Genomic DNA, 17834 nt, shown 5'->3' on the forward strand with positions numbered 1-17834 from the left:
CATATTGTATGATTCCATTTTATGAAAAGTCCAATTAGAAAAATCCATAGAGACAGACAGTGGGTTGAGGGAAGAAGCATTGTAAATGTTCTGGAATGTCCCATATAGTGTGATAGCTACACAAAGTGGAACGTAAAGGTATCAGACACAGTCCCTAACTCTAGAAATTTAACACTTAGTCAGGGATGTCAATAAGTGCTTTGAATGAAAGCTCTGAGGGTTTGGTTTCTGCCTAGAAATCTGGGGAGGGATGTGGGCAAATAACAAGATTACTTTTGATCAAGCATTCTTATAACCAACTTTAAGTGCCCACTGCATGCTAAGCACCTTTGTAACACATACAAAAGAAAAAAGTTCCTAGGCATCCAAGAAACCTGGGCAGAGAAGCTGAAGACACTACATTTCCAAGCAAGCCCAGGCTCCTGGCACCTCTCAGCCAGGCTGCCCTGCACCTCCTAACAAGCAGGGCCCACTGGCAGCGCAGTGGTCACAGCCCTCCTGACTCAGGGTGCTCCAATCTCTTCCACCCTCCTGTCTCATTCGTCAGTTTGCTTTCTGTTTATTCTTACTCTCCACACATTGTCATGGGGCTCCAATAAAACAGAAAAGATGGCAAAGAAAATGCTACATACTAATACAACCTAACACACATGATGCTGTTACACACTTTGTCTGTCTCACTTCTCCCACACAAAATTTGAAATTTTCTATCTTCCTACTCCTCCAACTTCTCCTGATTTTAAGTACAAATTATTTTCAATAGAGTGTTCGCCACCCACTTTACTTAGGATACAGTAATCAGCATTTCAATCCCATTCCGATGGCCTGGTCTATACCTCATTAATCGCAGTAAGAGTGAGCACCAATCAATGAAAGACTTTAAGAAAAGTAGGTCAGAAACATTTTTTGAGTCTACTAAGTGCGAGACACTGGACTGGTGCTGGGAATACAGCACCACATTCTTTCTGTTTTGATGCTCAGATTCAGTAACAGCTAAAACAACTGCTCAAATATACTGAGAGCCAGGGCCTGAGCTCTGGTCCTCCGAAGGCAGGCCTCTGACGCTGGGCACCACCTGTGCTCACCTGTCAGTAGGCCAAGCACTGTCTGCACCTGGTCCAGCAGCAGCTTCCGCAACTCCTCTTTCCGAGCCACACTGAGGTCCTCACGGGGACAAGCCAGCTCTTCTGAAGTTGTTTTCAACATGATCAGCCCAAGGGGGGTAGTCACAGGGGACTGAATCAACTGCCAGGAAAAGGTAAGTTCTGAGAAAACTGTTTAAGGTATGAGTAAGAATAAACTGCAAAGTACGCCTGTGTATTTAATCATACATAAATAGGTTGTATAAATCAACGGTTTAGAAAAATGACTTAATGCACACTTATGTCATTTTTTTAACCATTCAAAATATATTCTCATCTTATTTTAAATAAAAAATGCTAATATCATAAACTTAAAAATGACAACAATGCTCCCTTACACCTACCATGACGATTTTTATACATGTCTAGATTTTAAACACAGCCTTGGTTACTTTGTCCAAATTTATTAGTTATTAACACACTTGTGATACCTTTTTAACATTCAAGTGTTAAGTCAACTTTACATTTCTAAACTTTGTATGCTTCATGCAAGTTTAAGATTAAATACATGGCAGGCAGAAACATTGCATATACACCATTACACTAATAATACAGCTATAACTTCACAAATACTATGCAGCAAGTCACTTTTTCTAGCACCTACAATATCCACTGTACCATAATAAAGTTTCCTTAAACATGAAATAGAAAAAAGGTAACATCTTCAATAGCATAGCACTACTTATCTCTTTCTAATCAATTTCACAAAATTCAAAGCATTACTATTGCATTTTTTTAGTTTCCAGAATTGGTAAAAGAAAATGAGTTGCCACTAAAATTCTTTGTTTGGCTATATGCTACAATCTATAAAAGAGCAAACAACTTAAGGAATACTTGACCATTTTCTTAAATCATAATTAACTTTAAATGTAGTTCATGCTCTGATACAAATAAATACTTTACTCAATCAACAAAATATAAGCCTTAGTGAAGAGAAGGACAAGATGAACTGCACACAGATAGAATGTATATTCCCCACTTCAAGACATCTAGGGCAGACTTCCAGTCAAGATGGCAGCGTCAGTAAACACCATATTCGCATCCTCCGACAACCATATCAAAATTACAACTAAACTACAGAACAACCTTCATTCAGAACCACCTGAAATCTAGCTGAATGGAAGTCCTACAATTAAGGATTCAAAGAAGAAGCCACATCGAGACTGGTAGGAGGAGGGGTGGAGACGTAGAACGGGCTGGTCACACACGTGGTGGATAAAAATCAGAAGGGATATCTCAGCTGTGGAGCGAGGAGTCCCAACCCCACAGCAGGCCTAGGCTTCTAGTGCTGGGAAGAGAAGTCCCCCTAACTTCTAGCTATACAAACCAGGGGAAATTAAGACTGAGTGAGACAGAGGCTGCTGGAGTCCCAGGCAGTTCCTCTTAAAGGGCCTGCACATGGACGTACTCAAACTCACTCTTTCTGCACTCCAGCACTGGGGCAGCAGCTGGAAAGGCACCAGGGACATAAGGGGAGGAACTGAAGTATCTGGCATCAGGCAAGAGCTAGGGGGACAGCTTTCCCCCAGACACAAGAGCTGGCAGAGGTCATTGTTCCTCTGATGCTCAATGAACTTAGGGGAAGAGTACAGGAACTTAGAGAGAACTTCAACAGCATAAACAAGGACATGGAAACCATAAAAAAGGACCAGTGAGAAATGAAGGATACACTAACTGAAATTAAGAATAAGTTACAGGGAATTGACAATAGAGTAGATGAAACCAAGAATCAAATCAGCAATTTGGAATACAAGGAAGCAAAAACACCTAATCAGAACAGCAAAAAGAATCCAAAAAACTAGCCGGGCGCGGTGGTGCGCGCCTGTAGTCCCAGCTACTCGGGAGGCTAAGGCTGGAGGATCGCTTGAGCCCACGAGTTCTGGGCTGTAGTGCGCTATGCCGATCGGGTGTCCGCACTAAGTTCAACATCAATATGGTGACCTCCCGGGAGCGGGGCCACCAGGTTGCCTAAGGAGGGGTGAACCGACCCAGGTCGGAGACGGAGCAGGTCAAAGCTCCCGTGCTGATCAGTAGTGGGATCATGCCTGTGAAGAGCCACTGCACTCCAGCCTGGGCAACATAGTGAGACCCCGTCTCTTAGAAAAAAAAAAAAATCCAAAAAACTAGTATAGAAGATAGTATAAGGAGTCTCTGGGACAATTTCAAGCATACCAACATTCACATCATGGGAGTGCCAGAAGAAGAAGAGAGAGAGCAAGAAATTGAAAACCTACTTTTAAAAATGACAGAAGGAAATAGACATAAAAGTCCAGGAAGTGCAGAGCATCCCAAACAAGATGAACCCAAAGAGGCCCACACCAAAATACATCATAATTAAAATCCAAAAGGTTAAAGCCAAAAAGAGTATCTTGTTCTGGCCAGTGGTTAGAGTGTTGGCCCACGCAAACCAAAGGGTCACGGTTGGATTCCCCATCAGGGGCACAAACCTGGGTTGCAAGTTCACTCCCTGGCCATGGTCGGGGCACATGCGGGGGGCAACCAATCAATGTGTCTCTCACATCAATGTTTCTCTCTCTTTGTCTCTCTCTCCCTTCCCTCTCCCTCTCCCTCTCCTTTTTCCTCTCTCCCCCTCCCTCCCTTTCACTATCTCTAAAAATCAGTGAGGAAAAGATATCCTCAGGTGAGGATTCAAGAAAATTTTTAAAGAAATTAAAAGCAGCAAGAGCAGAACAGTTAGTTACCTACAAGAGAGCTCCCATAATTCTGTCAGTTGATTTCTCAACAGAAATTTTGCAGGACAGAAGGGAATTGCAAGAAATATTCAAAGTGATGAAAAGCAAGGACTTACAACCAAGATTACCCAGCAAAGCTATCATTTAGAATCAAAGGACAGATAGCTTCCCAAACAAGGAAAAGCTAATGGAGTTAATCACCACCAAACCAGTATTATATGAAATGTTAAAGGGTCTTGTTTAAGAAGAATAAGAAGAAAAAAAAAAATCAAAAATATGATCAATAAAATAGAAATAAATACATGTCTATCCACAAATGAATGTAAAATAACAACAAAATAAACAAAGAAACAAAACAGAAACAGACTCAGATCCAGAGAACATTTTGATAGTTGCCAGATGGGAGGGGCCGAGGCGGGAGTTGGATGAAAAAGGTGAAGGGGATTAAAAAGTACAAATTGGTTGTTACAGAATAGTCATGGGGATGTAAAGTACAGCATAGGGAATATAATCAATAATATTCTAATAATTATGTATAAATCAAGATTTATCAGGATGATCGCTTAGTTATATAATGTCTAATCACTGGGTGTACACCTGAAATTAATATAATATTGTATGTCAACTGAAAAATGATTTAAAGAAAGAAATATAGGGCACTTTCCTTTGCCTGAAATCAACTCTTCCCTTTGCAGATCAAGGAAAGGCACTCAAATAATGGAAACTTTGATAAATTCAACTGCTCTCAGGAACAGCATTATGTAAAACCAGTAGCAATTAATGACATATTAAAAATGCTCTCTAGTCCTGGCCAGTGTGGCTCAGGTGGTTGGGTGTCGTCCTGTGCACCACAAGGCTGTCGGTTCAATTCCTAATAGAAGCACATGTCCAGGTTTCAGGCTTGATCCCCAACAGAGGGCATGTAGGAGGTAGCCGATAGATATTTCATTTTTACATAGATATTTCTCTCCCCCTTCATCTCTCTCTAAAAATCAATTTTAAAAACCTTTTTAAAAAAGTATACTGACAACAATTTTTTTTAATGCTCTCTATTGGTGACAGATGGAAACTAGACTTTTGGTAGCGAGCATGCAGTAGAGTATATAGATATCAAGTTGTAATGTTGTCAACCTGAAATTTATGTGATTAAACCAATGTTACCTCATCTTTTTAATAAGCTCTCTATTAAATCAGTTCTCTTGAACGCTAAAACTTCAAGTACATCCTCCAAGTTTTCTCTTCATTTTCCACAAGTTTGGGCTATTTCTAACACCAACTTAAATTCAGATAATGCAGTGGTGAGTTGGGGGACAGAAAATCCTCATGCAACAATTTTTCCTCCAATAAAGTAGAACTGACCCTTCATAAGCACCTCTTTCCATTTGGGTTATTCTTCTGTATTTTATAAGATTTCCATTATTTCCCCCTTTCACTTCTTTTTTCTCTCTGGTGTCTCTATTTTCCCTCAAAACTTCAATCTTACTCTTTCAGCTGGGAATGACTTGTGCAACCAAAATTCCATTTGGCAATACACTTTTCTATAGATATGAAATGCTTCTGTGCTCCCTAGAAATAAATCCCTACAATATGGAAAATGTTATCTTAAAGCCCTCCTTTTTTCATCATTGAAAGAAGGGAAGACAGGCAAGAAACAGGATGAAAATGAAAGTTATTCGTTACTTGAAAGAACAATCAGGGGAGAAAAGGCAATTCTTTTCCTATGCTGCTTGCTCCTAAATTATCTGGCCCAGCACAGTGGCTACAGATCCAGCTCAGCAGATTTCAGGAACCTGAAGAATAGACTAGAAAGGTGTAGTACAGGGGTCCTCAAACTATGGCCCGGGGGCCACATGCAAATACAAATATTGTATTTGTTCCCGTTTTGTTTTTTTACTTCAAAATAAGATATGTGCAGTGTGCATAGGAATTTGTTCATAGTTTTTTTTTAAACTATAGTGCGGCCCTCCAACGATCTGAGGGACAGTGAATTGGCCCCCTGTTTAAAAAGTTTGAGGACCCCTGGTGTAGTATGTATGCTAGTGCATGGCAGGGATAGGGGAGAGGTTCAGGGAGGTTGTAAGTTTTGACTATAACTACTTCTTTCTCAGTAGCCTAGAAAGGGTACAACCAATGCACAGAACTGCAAGTATCCTCTGGGGCCCTGAATCAACTCCTCCCTAATCACTGAGTGTACACCTAAAATTAATATAATATTGTATGTCAACTGAAAAATAAAAATGATGGTGGCATAAACTGCATAGATGTTTCAGCCAACTGTCAGAGTTTTAAAAAAAAATTTTTTTTTAATTTAAAAACTATGCAACCCAGACTGCAAGCAGACCATGATGGAACTGAGTCCAAAAAACCTTTCAGATGGCTTAATCAAAGAATCATGTAATGATGAAGTTGATTCCAGAACCAATTTGGTCTTGTTTACCAATACCTGAAGAAAAGGTGCACTTTATTATCATTATCAGAAATGTCAGCAATTGAGCACCAATCATTCTTGACATGGTTTTCATGCCACTGACTGGTTCTCGTGGATAAATAAGCAGCAGAGAATAAAACTTGAAAAGATTTTAAAGCTCACTTAGTCCAAAATACTAAAATGATGAAAAAAATAGAACCAGAGGCATGAAAACATGGAACAGACTGTCGAATCTCAGAGGGAAGGGGGGAGATGGGGGCAGGAAGAGATTAACCAAAAACTTATATGCATATATGCATTACCTATGGACACAGACAAAAGGGAGTTGAAGGCCTGGGGCAGGGAGGGAATCAGGTTGAAGGGGGCAAAGGGGAACATCTGTAATACTCTCAACAATAAAGTTTTTCAAAATAAAATAAAAAATAAAGAAGTAAAATGTTTCCAGCAGCATCACATGATTCAGATGAACATCATAAAGAATTTATAAAGTCCTAGCTAGTTTGGCTCAGTGAATAGAGCATCGGCCTTCGGACTGAAGGGTACCGGGTTCAATTCCAGTTAAGAGTACATGCCCAGCCCTAACCAGTTTGGCTCAGTGAATAGACCATCGGCCTGCGGACTGAAAGGTCCCAGGTTCGATTCCGGTCAAGGGCATGTACCTTGGTTGTGGGCACATCCCCAGTAGGAGGTGTGCAGGAGGCAGCTGATCGATGTTTCTCTCTCATCGATGTTTCTAACTCTCTATCCCTCTCCCTTCCTCTCTGTAAAAAAGCAATAAAATATATTTTTTAAAAAAGAGTACATGCCCAGGTTATAGGCTCGATCCCTAGTAGAGGGCGTGCAAGAGGCAGCCCATCAATGATTCTCTCTCATCATTAATGTTTCTATCTCTCTATTCCTCTCCCTTCCTCTCTGAAATCAATAAAAATATATTTAAAATAAATAAATAAATATTAATTAAATGTTTCCAGCTGTATCACATGATTCAGATGAACATCATCTCCCTCTTGGCTTAGGTCCCCTCTAGTTATTCCCTGATGACTTCCAATCCTGACATGTATGTAGTAAGACCTCTTTCCTGAACCCCAGATCCACATTTCCTAATGTCTCACAAGATATATACTGAAGGAACTAATTTTAAGTGTCTTTTCTGCCAAACTAAATTTACCATCTACCAAAATTCATTCCTTTGTTCTTCATCCCTGTCCTGGAAAATTTGCTACTTAAGCCTGAAATCTGGAAAACATCCTAGATTCCTCCCTTCCTTGACCCTCACCACCCACTGACCAAAGCTTTTTTACTCTGTCTCCTAAGTGCCTCGCCTCTATCTACCAGGCAGGCCTCTCTGCTTGGCTCAGATTCTCCTTGTCTCACTCAGACTTGGCAAACAGCAGCCTTACTGGCCACCTTCACTGCAGCCCCTCTGCAATCCACACTCCACACGATTGCTGAAGTTATCACTCCAACATAAAAATGTGCCATTTTCTCCCTTCTCCAAACTCGTCATTGAGCCAGGCCCATCCTGGGCTGGCCCCTGCCCATCAATCTATCCTCTTACGCTGAACACTACCTCTCATCTCACCACCAGCAACAAGGTACTTCAGCACCTTGAGTCTGAATGCTATGCCGCCACTGCACTCTACACATACTTCCACTACAGTAATTGCCATATTGTTGGATAATTACTGTTAGCACAGCTATCTCCCTATCAAATTATGGCTCTGAAGGCCTCATCCTTGTACTCTAATACCTGGCACAGTACCTAACAGGCTTTTAAATATTTGCTGAACAAAATTTCACAAGAGGTTAACAAAGCAATTGGGTTTCCCACACTCTTTCTCCACTGCACCTCTCAAGAATACAAAATTAAGTGAATTTATCACTACTGTAGCTCCAAAATGCTAATCTTAAAACTCCTCTTCAAAAAAGGAAATAATCATTTCTACAAACAAAGTATATACAAGATAAAGTTTCCTCAGATATGTCCTTACCTGTAAAATGTTAGTAAAAAAGTCATGATAGAACATGGGCCAATCCTGACGGCCAATATCAACAATAACTTTGCAGAGCTTGTTCCGGACAAAGTAAGGTAAGGTTTTGTGGTGAGCCAAAAGGAGTTTGGGTAGGCAGCTACGGATTTCCATCTTATCCTGAGATGGGACCCCAAGCCACATTTTATTGATCAGATTCTGAAAAACAAATATACATCCTGAAGTTAGCCATCTATACATAAAAATAACTGATTTTCATCCAATGGTTAGCTGTATCACCTCAAACAAGCAATCCTGATTGTAAACAAAGGTTTGGAGCAATGCAATGTTGCAATAAGAATGATAAAAATATTCAAATCCTATAAAACCACAATTCCATTCCTGGAAAGATCTGCTAAATAATTTAATGGAAATAAAAAAGCTGTACGTGTAAAACTATCTATTACATGGCTGTCTCTAACGGCCACCACAAAATAATGACAGAAACAACTTATGTTCAAAAACAGAAGAATGGCTTGGTGAACAATGGTATAACCACTTAGAGAAATATTATATAAAGACAAGGGAGGGAGCATAATATAAAGTGGCATGAGCAATACGATTATTATAATTGGTTTTTTTAAGTGTATATAGGAAGACAAAAATGGGAAGCGAGTTGATTAAAATGAAAATTTTTGTGCTTAGGATGAGAATATTCTGGGTATCATCCCTCCTCCCAAACTTTAATTATCTTTTTCTAAATGATAACGTGGTATCCTAGCTGGTTTAGCTCAGTGGATAGAGCGTCTGTCTGTAGACTGAAGGATCTTGGGTTCAATTCGCATGCCCAGATTACGGGCATGATCCCCAGTAGGGGGGCATGCAGGAGGCAGCCAATCAGTGATTCTCTCTCATCATTGATGTTTGTATCTCTCTCTCCCTCTCCCTTCCTTTCTGAAAACAATAAAAAAAATTTTTTTAAATGATAACATGGAAGGAAAATTATATACTACCACAAAGGACCTACCTACCCGACCCCATCTTACCTTTCTGGTGTCAAAGACAGAACCGTGCCGCCAGCACACCAGACACCTTGATAATGGCAACAAGTGGAGAAGCCCCTGAGTGAAGTTACCACTGTTTCCCAGCCATCTGTACATCAAAGCTAAAGTCTCGTGCCAATGACATGGCAATGTGACTACAAATGCTTTTCAAAACAGTATAGAATTATCTGACAACTTACCTCAAAAACCGTCAAACTGTACATCATTACATAGTCATTCCTAGTGCTGGAGAGAAAGTACAGGCAGAATCTCCAGGCTCCTACTTGCTGGGCAAAGTTATTAAGAAGCTCCTCTGGAAAAGTTAAATAGCAACAAAAGAAGGCTATGAAAATATATAAAATTAATACAAGGCTGGGCTGTCTTATTTTTTAAAAATGTGCCGCTCTCTACATATGCTAATGTTGTCAAAACCAACTACAAAATCCAGCTTATTTTTCAACACAGAAAGGACAGACCATATTTTTCCAACTCTGAGATGACCATGAGCACTGACAGTGTATGCAGGCATTTTAAAGTCAGTAAGCTTGCAACAGACACTTTTTTCAGCAGAGAAACTTTAATTGTTCAAGTTCTTACTTAACCTAATGTGTGGATAGACAGTTATAAGAGTATCATTTCACCTTATATGGCTAATTGCTAACATGTTTCCTCTGGGGCAGGAGATATATCTATGGTGTCTCTGAATAATTATAAGGGCAGTGTTTACTAACATACATTTCATTTTCAAAATGGAGCTATCAGCTATTTTGGAGATACCTTGTATATATCTCCCCACCACTCACTCACACTGTTCACACACACACACACACAAAAAAAATGCTGTCTAGAGAAGTAGGGAAAATTATAAACAAAGAATAGACAAAAATGCAAGTGAATGCAAGATGGCTAATTCTCTTCATTTGGTTTAGTTTTATTTCTAACTACCAGCCAAAAAAGTAAAAAAGAGTAGCAATCATGGGAGATGCCAAGAACAGCCCTGTCCACATCAAATCAGTTAGAAATGGTTTCCTCCTCCTCAGGCTGCGGTAGCATCATCCAGGACCACAGACAGCAAGCATTACGAGTCTATCACCATGTTTCTGCACATGCTGCCCTCAGTCACCTTAACCTGCTGTACTGGTCATGAAATGTAACAGGAAAAGGCAACAACCCTGAGAGATTCTAGGAAGCCCTTGGAAAAGAAGGAAGCACAGCAGCCCATTCTAATCCTAAAGTCACTGCTCTGCTAGACCCTAGGACTTAGGCTACATGCACGAAGGCAGGCTCATTACAAATTCCATAAAAGGAAGCTGATGACCTGTTCTTATAATCAAATAAAAATTCCTATGAATCCCAGAGGTCAAGTCAAACCGAAGAGAATGAGCTCTGACTGGAAATGAGGAACTCAGGGTTCTGTTCTAGAACTTGCCACTAAGTCACTGAGTCTGATCCCTAGAGAATAGCTGCTCCTCTATGATGCTTCAGGTTTGTCTCTCAAGGTTCCCTACTGACAGCTCTCTCTCTAGAGCACTAATAACACACCTTTGGTAGCGAGTGGGCGGCGCCTTTCTCCCACCTAGCTAGGTGCACCTTTAGTTCATTCTAAGATATCAAAAAGGTAACAAGTGGTTCCAGCCCACACTGGAATGAAGCTGAACTAAGACACACCCACTCTATGGAACCAAACCCCCGATTCCTCTCACCTTTCATTTAAATTAGACATTTATGGCATCTGGTTATTTAAATAAGATTAGAATACAAACATGTTCCGAAGGTTCTACTTTTCATTCATGAATGCTGAAGGTGAGCAATATTTGCTTTGCAAACCAAAAATTAATAGAAAAACCAAAAGCAAGTCAGGTATGAGTGAAAAACAGGATTTCAGAGAAATTAGTATTGAACTATAGTAGACTGTATAGGGGAAAGATCCTTTATCTTCTTGGGTAAAAATCACCAGTGATGTTTTCACTATAAAGTACTTTAATAGCATAAAACTAACAGGGATCACTCTGGGGACAGGAGGAGGGTCAGGCTAACTGTGTAATACGAGAGGATCTAGGGAAGCAAGCAAAGTGAATCCTTCAAGCCAAATGCCTTCTCAGCTACTGGGCTCAGCTTCTGTCAGTACTCCTTGTTTAGAAATGCTCTGGTTCTCTAGTCCTCAGAAAAGGAAGGGCAAGCCCAAAAGAGAACACCAAGTTTAAAATTAAGAGATAAAAGGTTAGCATCTACCAGGAGCTGACGTGATGCTCAAAGCTGTACTGGTGACCTCGAAATCCAAACTCCAATCAAGCTTTGGACAAAAGGCGGAACTCAACCATAATCAGCCATAACACTTAACTTGTCAACGTGTCAGAGAAGCCAAATGGGACAGAGAAATGGGCCTCCACAGAATTCCACATAAAGACCTCCAAAGAGGTAAAAGCAATGAATGTAAGGTCAGTACAAACATCCAAGGGAAAAACCCTTTAAGTTTGAATAGAGAAAAATTTTTCATTTTCAAGTTCAGGGTTTAACTGAGGCCTGGGAGGAAAAAGGATTATACTAGGACCATAGAGAAACATGTCCCTGAGACAGAGATCTGATATCTGTATACACTTCTAGTTTAAAGTACGCTTTAAAGAATATTGTTCATGTCAATGAATATAAAATCAAATAGGTTCTAAAAGGCACTGAGGTTCCCTAAAGACCTGAGGTAAATACCTACACCGCTCTGTTGTTTGAAGTCTTCATTCATAAAAACTTGCAGAAAGGGTGGGATAACAGAGATAAGGAAATGGAGATAAGGAAAAAGAAGCAAGAAGCCCCGAGAGGTAAGACCAGTTTAAGGATCTCTGGGCACTAGATGAGGTTTAGATTAGACATCTACACACCAAAAACTTGTACGTTTTAACATTTCTTTGAATTTTTTTAAATTAATACTTACAGGCTTCTTATAAAGTTCAACACTGCTAAAATCAAGGACAAAGCAGGAGGAGGGTTTCCCCACACTTTATCAAAAGAAAGAAAATCCATCACTGTGGATTACCGGGGGCTCCATGAACTACACTAGTACATAGCCCTTGCAGCTAGATTTGCGGACCTCACCGGCCACCAACCAGCAGAACCAGAGCCAAAAGAACAAGAACTTAAGGAGTAACATTCAGGCTTGACAAGCCAAGGCTACCAACTCTCCCTCCCCACTGGGGCTTTTCCATTACAAATGACTACAACTCAACACTTCACTTACCTATCTCACGTTTTCTCTCATTGGTTGTACAGTCATGAAAAAACTCTGTCATCAGACTTTCCAATGCCCTGAGGGAGGTTTCTTCAGATGCCTAACAAAAGAATTTGAAAAAATAAAATCAATAAACAGTAACTTTAGTTCTACTGTTCCTCAGTTTCTTCCAGGTCACATTCAACAGCAATAGCAATTTACTTGTTGAAAACATCTTGGTTCAACATTCTTCAAATACATGGTATAAGCCAGAAAAACAAGGGAACTTTCCAACTGGCTTGAAACCAAAGGTTTGAGTATACTCCATAAATTCATGCTACAGTGCAATTGGTTTTCAATTATTTATGCTTAAAAAAAAAAAGAAGCAAATCATTCAAAATTTAATTCTGGAAACATATTGAAAGCAAATTAACAGCCCATGGCCCTGACTGAATAGGCAGTGTTAAGACCAGGGGTCCTCAAACTATGGCCCGCGGGCCACATGCAAATACAAATATTGTATTTGTTCCCGTTTTGTTTTTTTACTTCAAAATAAGATATGTGCAGTGTGCATAGGAATTTGTTCATAGTTTTTTTTTAAACTATAGTGCGGCCCTCCAACAATCTGAGGGACAGTGAATTGGCCCCCTGTTTAAAAAGTTTGAGGACCCCTGGTTAAGACATTCAGGTAAAAGGTTAGGGTTCCCTATAGACTACGCCCCATGTCTGCATAACCTGGATTCAGAGAAATTGTAGTTAAACTGCTACATGGATTCTTGGGGTTTTGCAGGTGCTTCAATTCAAGAGTCACACATCCTGTCAACTCTCAATCTCACATGAGCAGCCAACAGAGATTAAGGTGCAGTAAGAGCCAAGCTGAGCAGGAACTCAAAATTAGAGAGCACCTCCAATCACAGACCCACAGAGAGAGCCAGACTCTCAGCAAAACGGCTTGGGTGGAGAATGAGAGGAGAGGGCTCAAGACTCCAAAGTTCGCCCACCCCCTCTTTCAAACCCACTTCCTCTTCTCTCACATCAGTTGCAGCAGAATTTGAGTCAACACTCCTTCACACAGCCCATCTGCAAAAAGTGAGCATTCCCACACCATTTCTGAATCCTCACTGGCATTAATCTTCCCAGAGATAATCAAGAGCCAACAGTAGTTCTGGTTGCTTAATTCAAGCAACCAGAACTTAATTCCCATCTTCCCACCCACCTTCCCCCTACTCCATTTCCCACATCCTCTCCATTGCCCAGAGAGTAAAAGCTGACTTACAAAAACTATGCCTTAAAAGAAGTCCATATTCAAATGTGTTATGTATCAAACTGTAATATTACTAGAGGCCTCCACTTGGTAATTGACTTTTCAGGAGACTGAAGAACTTGGGCCATCTCCCTGGATAAACCAGCACATCTTACAATGAGTACTAATTACCGAAGCTAAATCAGGCTTGCACCAGCCCATCTACATCAACTAGCACATGTGAGCACACAACACAGTACATGAGGGCCTAGTTCAAGCAGTGTCAGGCATGCTGTCCCTCTCCTGTTGCGGTCATGATCTGATGGCTGTGCAATGACAACTGAACTTTGACATGCTGAGTGATGACAGGAATTTTCTCATCTGAATTTTATAAAATATCCTTAGATTGCAAGTTAAACTGAAAAGCTACACAATTTTCTCAAATGTAGAAATAACTAGAACGCAAGACTAAAGACTGCAATCTTTTTAACCCATTTCATGTCTTGGGTGTTTTTTTCTTTCTTTATTGATTAAGGTATTACATATATGTCCTTATCCCCCCCCGGCCCCAACCCCCTGGGTTGTTTTTTTTAAAATATATTTTTATTGATTTTAGAGAGAGGAAGGGAGAGGAATAGATAGAAACATTGATGAGAAACATCAATCAGCTTCCTCCTGCACGCCCCCTACTGGGGATCGAGCCTGCAACCAAGGTACATGCCCTTGACAAGAATTGAACCCGGAACCCTTCAGTCTGCAGGCCGAGGCTCTCTATCCACTGAGCCAAATCAGTTAGGTCCCATTTCAGGTTTTTGTGGTGATCAAACCAGCCTCATTGATGGCTATGTAATGACAACTGACTTTCAAAGTAAACGTTATAAATTCAAATTTCCAAAATGAGTTTATATATAAAAAAAATGGCCGAAACCGGTTTGGCTCAGTGGATAGAGCATTGGCCTGCGAACTGAAAGGTCCCAGGTTCGATTCCGGTCAAGGGCATGTACTAAGGAATGGTCTAATTCCTAGCTTTGGCTGCTATCATTTTTATTTGGTTTTAGATAACAAATGAACATAGACCAAAACAAAACAACAGAAGTGGTCAGAACTACTTTGAAACTGGAGATTCATGCCCTCGGGCTGCAGGGCTTTTCCAACTGGATTTCAAAATGAAACTTTGTAAGGAAAGGAGGCTGAGACTTTGCCAAGGTCAACAATCAAAATAGAGATGTAAAAACAAAAAACATGTTCAAGACATACAACTGGTTGAAGGATAGTAGAAAATTCTCCCCATTTGGCAAGAAGGCTGTTCAAGCAGGTGGTGAAGCCAGAATCCACACTGCACTTGGTTAAGGAATTAATAGCAATTAAAAATGTGGTCATATTCCCCACAGACTACACTTTCAAGTAATAAAGGGATAAAGAACACAAAACAAAGAACAAGTGCCATGCTATGGTAAGAAGAAGAGGCTTCAATTCCCAAGGCTACTCAAACACTGCCTGACAAGTTCATGAAGAACACTGAGGACTCCGATACACCCGACTGCTTCCCAGAACTTGAAGAACTAAGGTCAGATAAGATTAGCCTCAAAACAAGTCAGACATTCATGCAAAAAAATTCCACTTGGATTATAGACAGAAAATGTGAGAGGTAAAACAACAAAGCTTCTGAAAGAGAACACAGAACATCTTCATGACCCTGGGGTAGGAAAACTCTATAACCAAATCTGAACAGGACATATAAAAGCACTAAACATAAAGGAAAAGACTGATAAATCTAAATGTTCATCGCTCAGTGACTGAGCCTCAACCTATGAACCAGGATGTCATGGTTCCATTCCCGGTTAGCGCACATGCCCAGATTGTGGGCTCGACCCCCAGTAGGGGGCGTGCAGGAGGCAGCCAATCAATGATTCTCTCACCACTGATGTGTTTTTTTTTCTACCTCTCTCTCCCTCTCCCTTCCTCTCTGAAATCAATAAAAATATATTTTTTAAAAAATGTTCATCAGATGGCACAACAAATAGTGCCACAAAATGGGAGAAGATATTTTCAATATAGACAACAGAGAACTCTCATCAGTGTACAGCACATCCTGGAATAACATTCTTTGGTTCAACATGGTTTTGTTATAACATTGCCAAGATGGATTAGTAACTTAACTCTAGTTTATATCAACTAGCCTGTGGTAAAATAGGTTTCTTTATACAGTGTTTCACTTAAAGTCACAGAATCTATGGAAGAGATCAAGTGAAGACTTCAAATCAATAAGGAAAAGACAAATAACTCAATATTTTTGACAGGCAAATAGTTATAAAAGGGTATTCAAAAGGCCTATACGTAAGTGCTAAACCTCACTAGTCATCAGGGAAATTCAAATTGAAAACAACAAGACAGTGCTACTCATCCACAAAAGGCTAAAATTCAAGACAGTCACGAGTGTTAGTGAGGATGGTGAGCAACTATAATGTGCATATACTGCTCGTGGCAGGAGGAAACACTCGTTTACCCACGCTGGAAAACCATTTTGCAGCTAAGCACATACATGCTTTTTAACTGCAATTTTATTCCTTGATAACACATCCAACAGAAATTTGTATACCACCACCACCAACCACCACCTGCCAAAAAAAGGGAGAAAGTGCACAAATGTTCACAGCAGGCACCATTACTCAGGATATCCAAAAAAGTCAAGAGCCCTAGCTGATTTGGCTCAGTGGATAAAGTGGGGACCCTCGGATTAAAGGGCCCTGGGTTCGATTCTGGTCAAGGGTACATACTTCCCCTGCAGGCTCGATCCCTAGCCCAGGGCCATGTGTGGGAGGCAACCAATCGATGTTTCTCTGTCTCTTCCACTCTCTAAGAAAAAATTAAAAAATTAAAAAATTTTAAAAAGTCAAATGAATCCAAATGTCCATCACAAGTGGAATCCTATCTAATAAGAGTAATATGCAAATTGACCATCACTCCCACACACAAGATGGCCACCCCCATGTGGACATAAGATGGCCATAAGATGGCCTGCAGGGGAGGGCAGTTGTGGGCGATAAGGCCAGCAGGGGAGGGCAGCTGGGAGGGACCAGGCCTGAAAGGGAGGGCATTGGGGGTGACCAGGCCTGCAGGGGAGGACAGTTAGGGGTGACCAGGCCAGCAGGGGAGGGTAGTTAGGGGCAATCAAGCCAGCAGGGAAGCAGTTAGGCGTCGATCAAGCTGGCAGGGGAGTGGTTAGGGGCAATCAGGCAGGCAGGCAGGCGAGCGGTTCGGGGCCAGCAATCCTGGATTGTGAGAGGGGTCCCAGATTGGAGAGGGTGCAGACTGGGCTGAGGGACACTCCCCCCCGCCCCCCCCCCCCCCGTGCACGAATTTTTTGCACCGGCCTCTAGTGGATATATAAATTATGGTTTATTCACCAGAATACTGTAAGACAACAAGAATGAATGCATAGTGCTATATTCGGTAACATGGATGAATCTCACAAACACACTGTTGAATGAAAAGACAAAACATCCTTCATTATTCATTTGTTAATTTTCAAAAATAAGCAACAACAAATCTATGGTGGTATAATCAGAATAGTGGTTACCTTTGGGAAGGAGGGATTCTGGGATGCTAGTGATACTGTATTTTCTTCATCTGAGTGCTAGTTACACAAGGATATTTGCTTTACAGTATGATTTGTGCACTTTTCTGTAAGTACACATACACAATTTTTTAAAACTTAATGTTATACCTATTTTTAACATTCTGGCTGGTATTTTCAGACTCTGAACTTAGAAACTGTGTTTTTCCTCTATTAGCACAACTATTAAAAGTAATTTGGGCCCTAGCTGGTTTGGCTTAGTGGATGGAGCATCAGCCTGCGGACTGAAGGGTCCCAGGTTCGATTCTGGTCAGGGGCATGTTCCTTGGTTGCGGGCACATCCCCAGTAGGAGGTGTGCAGGAGGCAGCTGATCGACGTTTCTCTCTCATCAATGTTTCTAACTCTCTATCCCTCTCCCTTCCTCTCTCTAAAAAATCAATAAAATATATATTTTTTTAAAAAAGTAATCAGGTGAAGTCTGAGCATGGGGCTCCTGGATTCCTAGGACACCACCTATTTGTCTGCAGAGATGTCAGGG

The 17834-nt window shown here is 40.7% G+C and overlaps 1 protein-coding gene across 3 annotated transcripts in view; it reads right to left on the minus strand.

The window, feature by feature from the left end:
- Positions 1-17834, minus strand: part of XPO6 (exportin 6) — a 129920-nt gene that overhangs the window by 76374 nt on the left and 35712 nt on the right. For all 3 annotated transcript variants that reach the window (XM_070413429.1, XM_070413431.1, XM_070413430.1), the window contains exons 2-5: positions 12506-12596; positions 9477-9589; positions 8255-8452; positions 1086-1245 (exon numbers count right to left, since the gene is read on the minus strand). In XM_070413429.1, the coding sequence (XP_070269530.1) occupies positions 1086-1245; positions 8255-8452; positions 9477-9589; positions 12506-12596 (562 nt within the window). The remainder of the gene's footprint in view (positions 1-1085; positions 1246-8254; positions 8453-9476; positions 9590-12505; positions 12597-17834) is intronic.

Source organism: Myotis yumanensis, unplaced genomic scaffold (assembly GCF_028538775.1).
Source record: "Myotis yumanensis isolate MYYU_CA2020_CCGP unplaced genomic scaffold, mMyoYum1.0.hap1 SCAF_4, whole genome shotgun sequence".
NCBI classification, from domain to species: Eukaryota; Metazoa; Chordata; class Mammalia; order Chiroptera; family Vespertilionidae; genus Myotis; species Myotis yumanensis.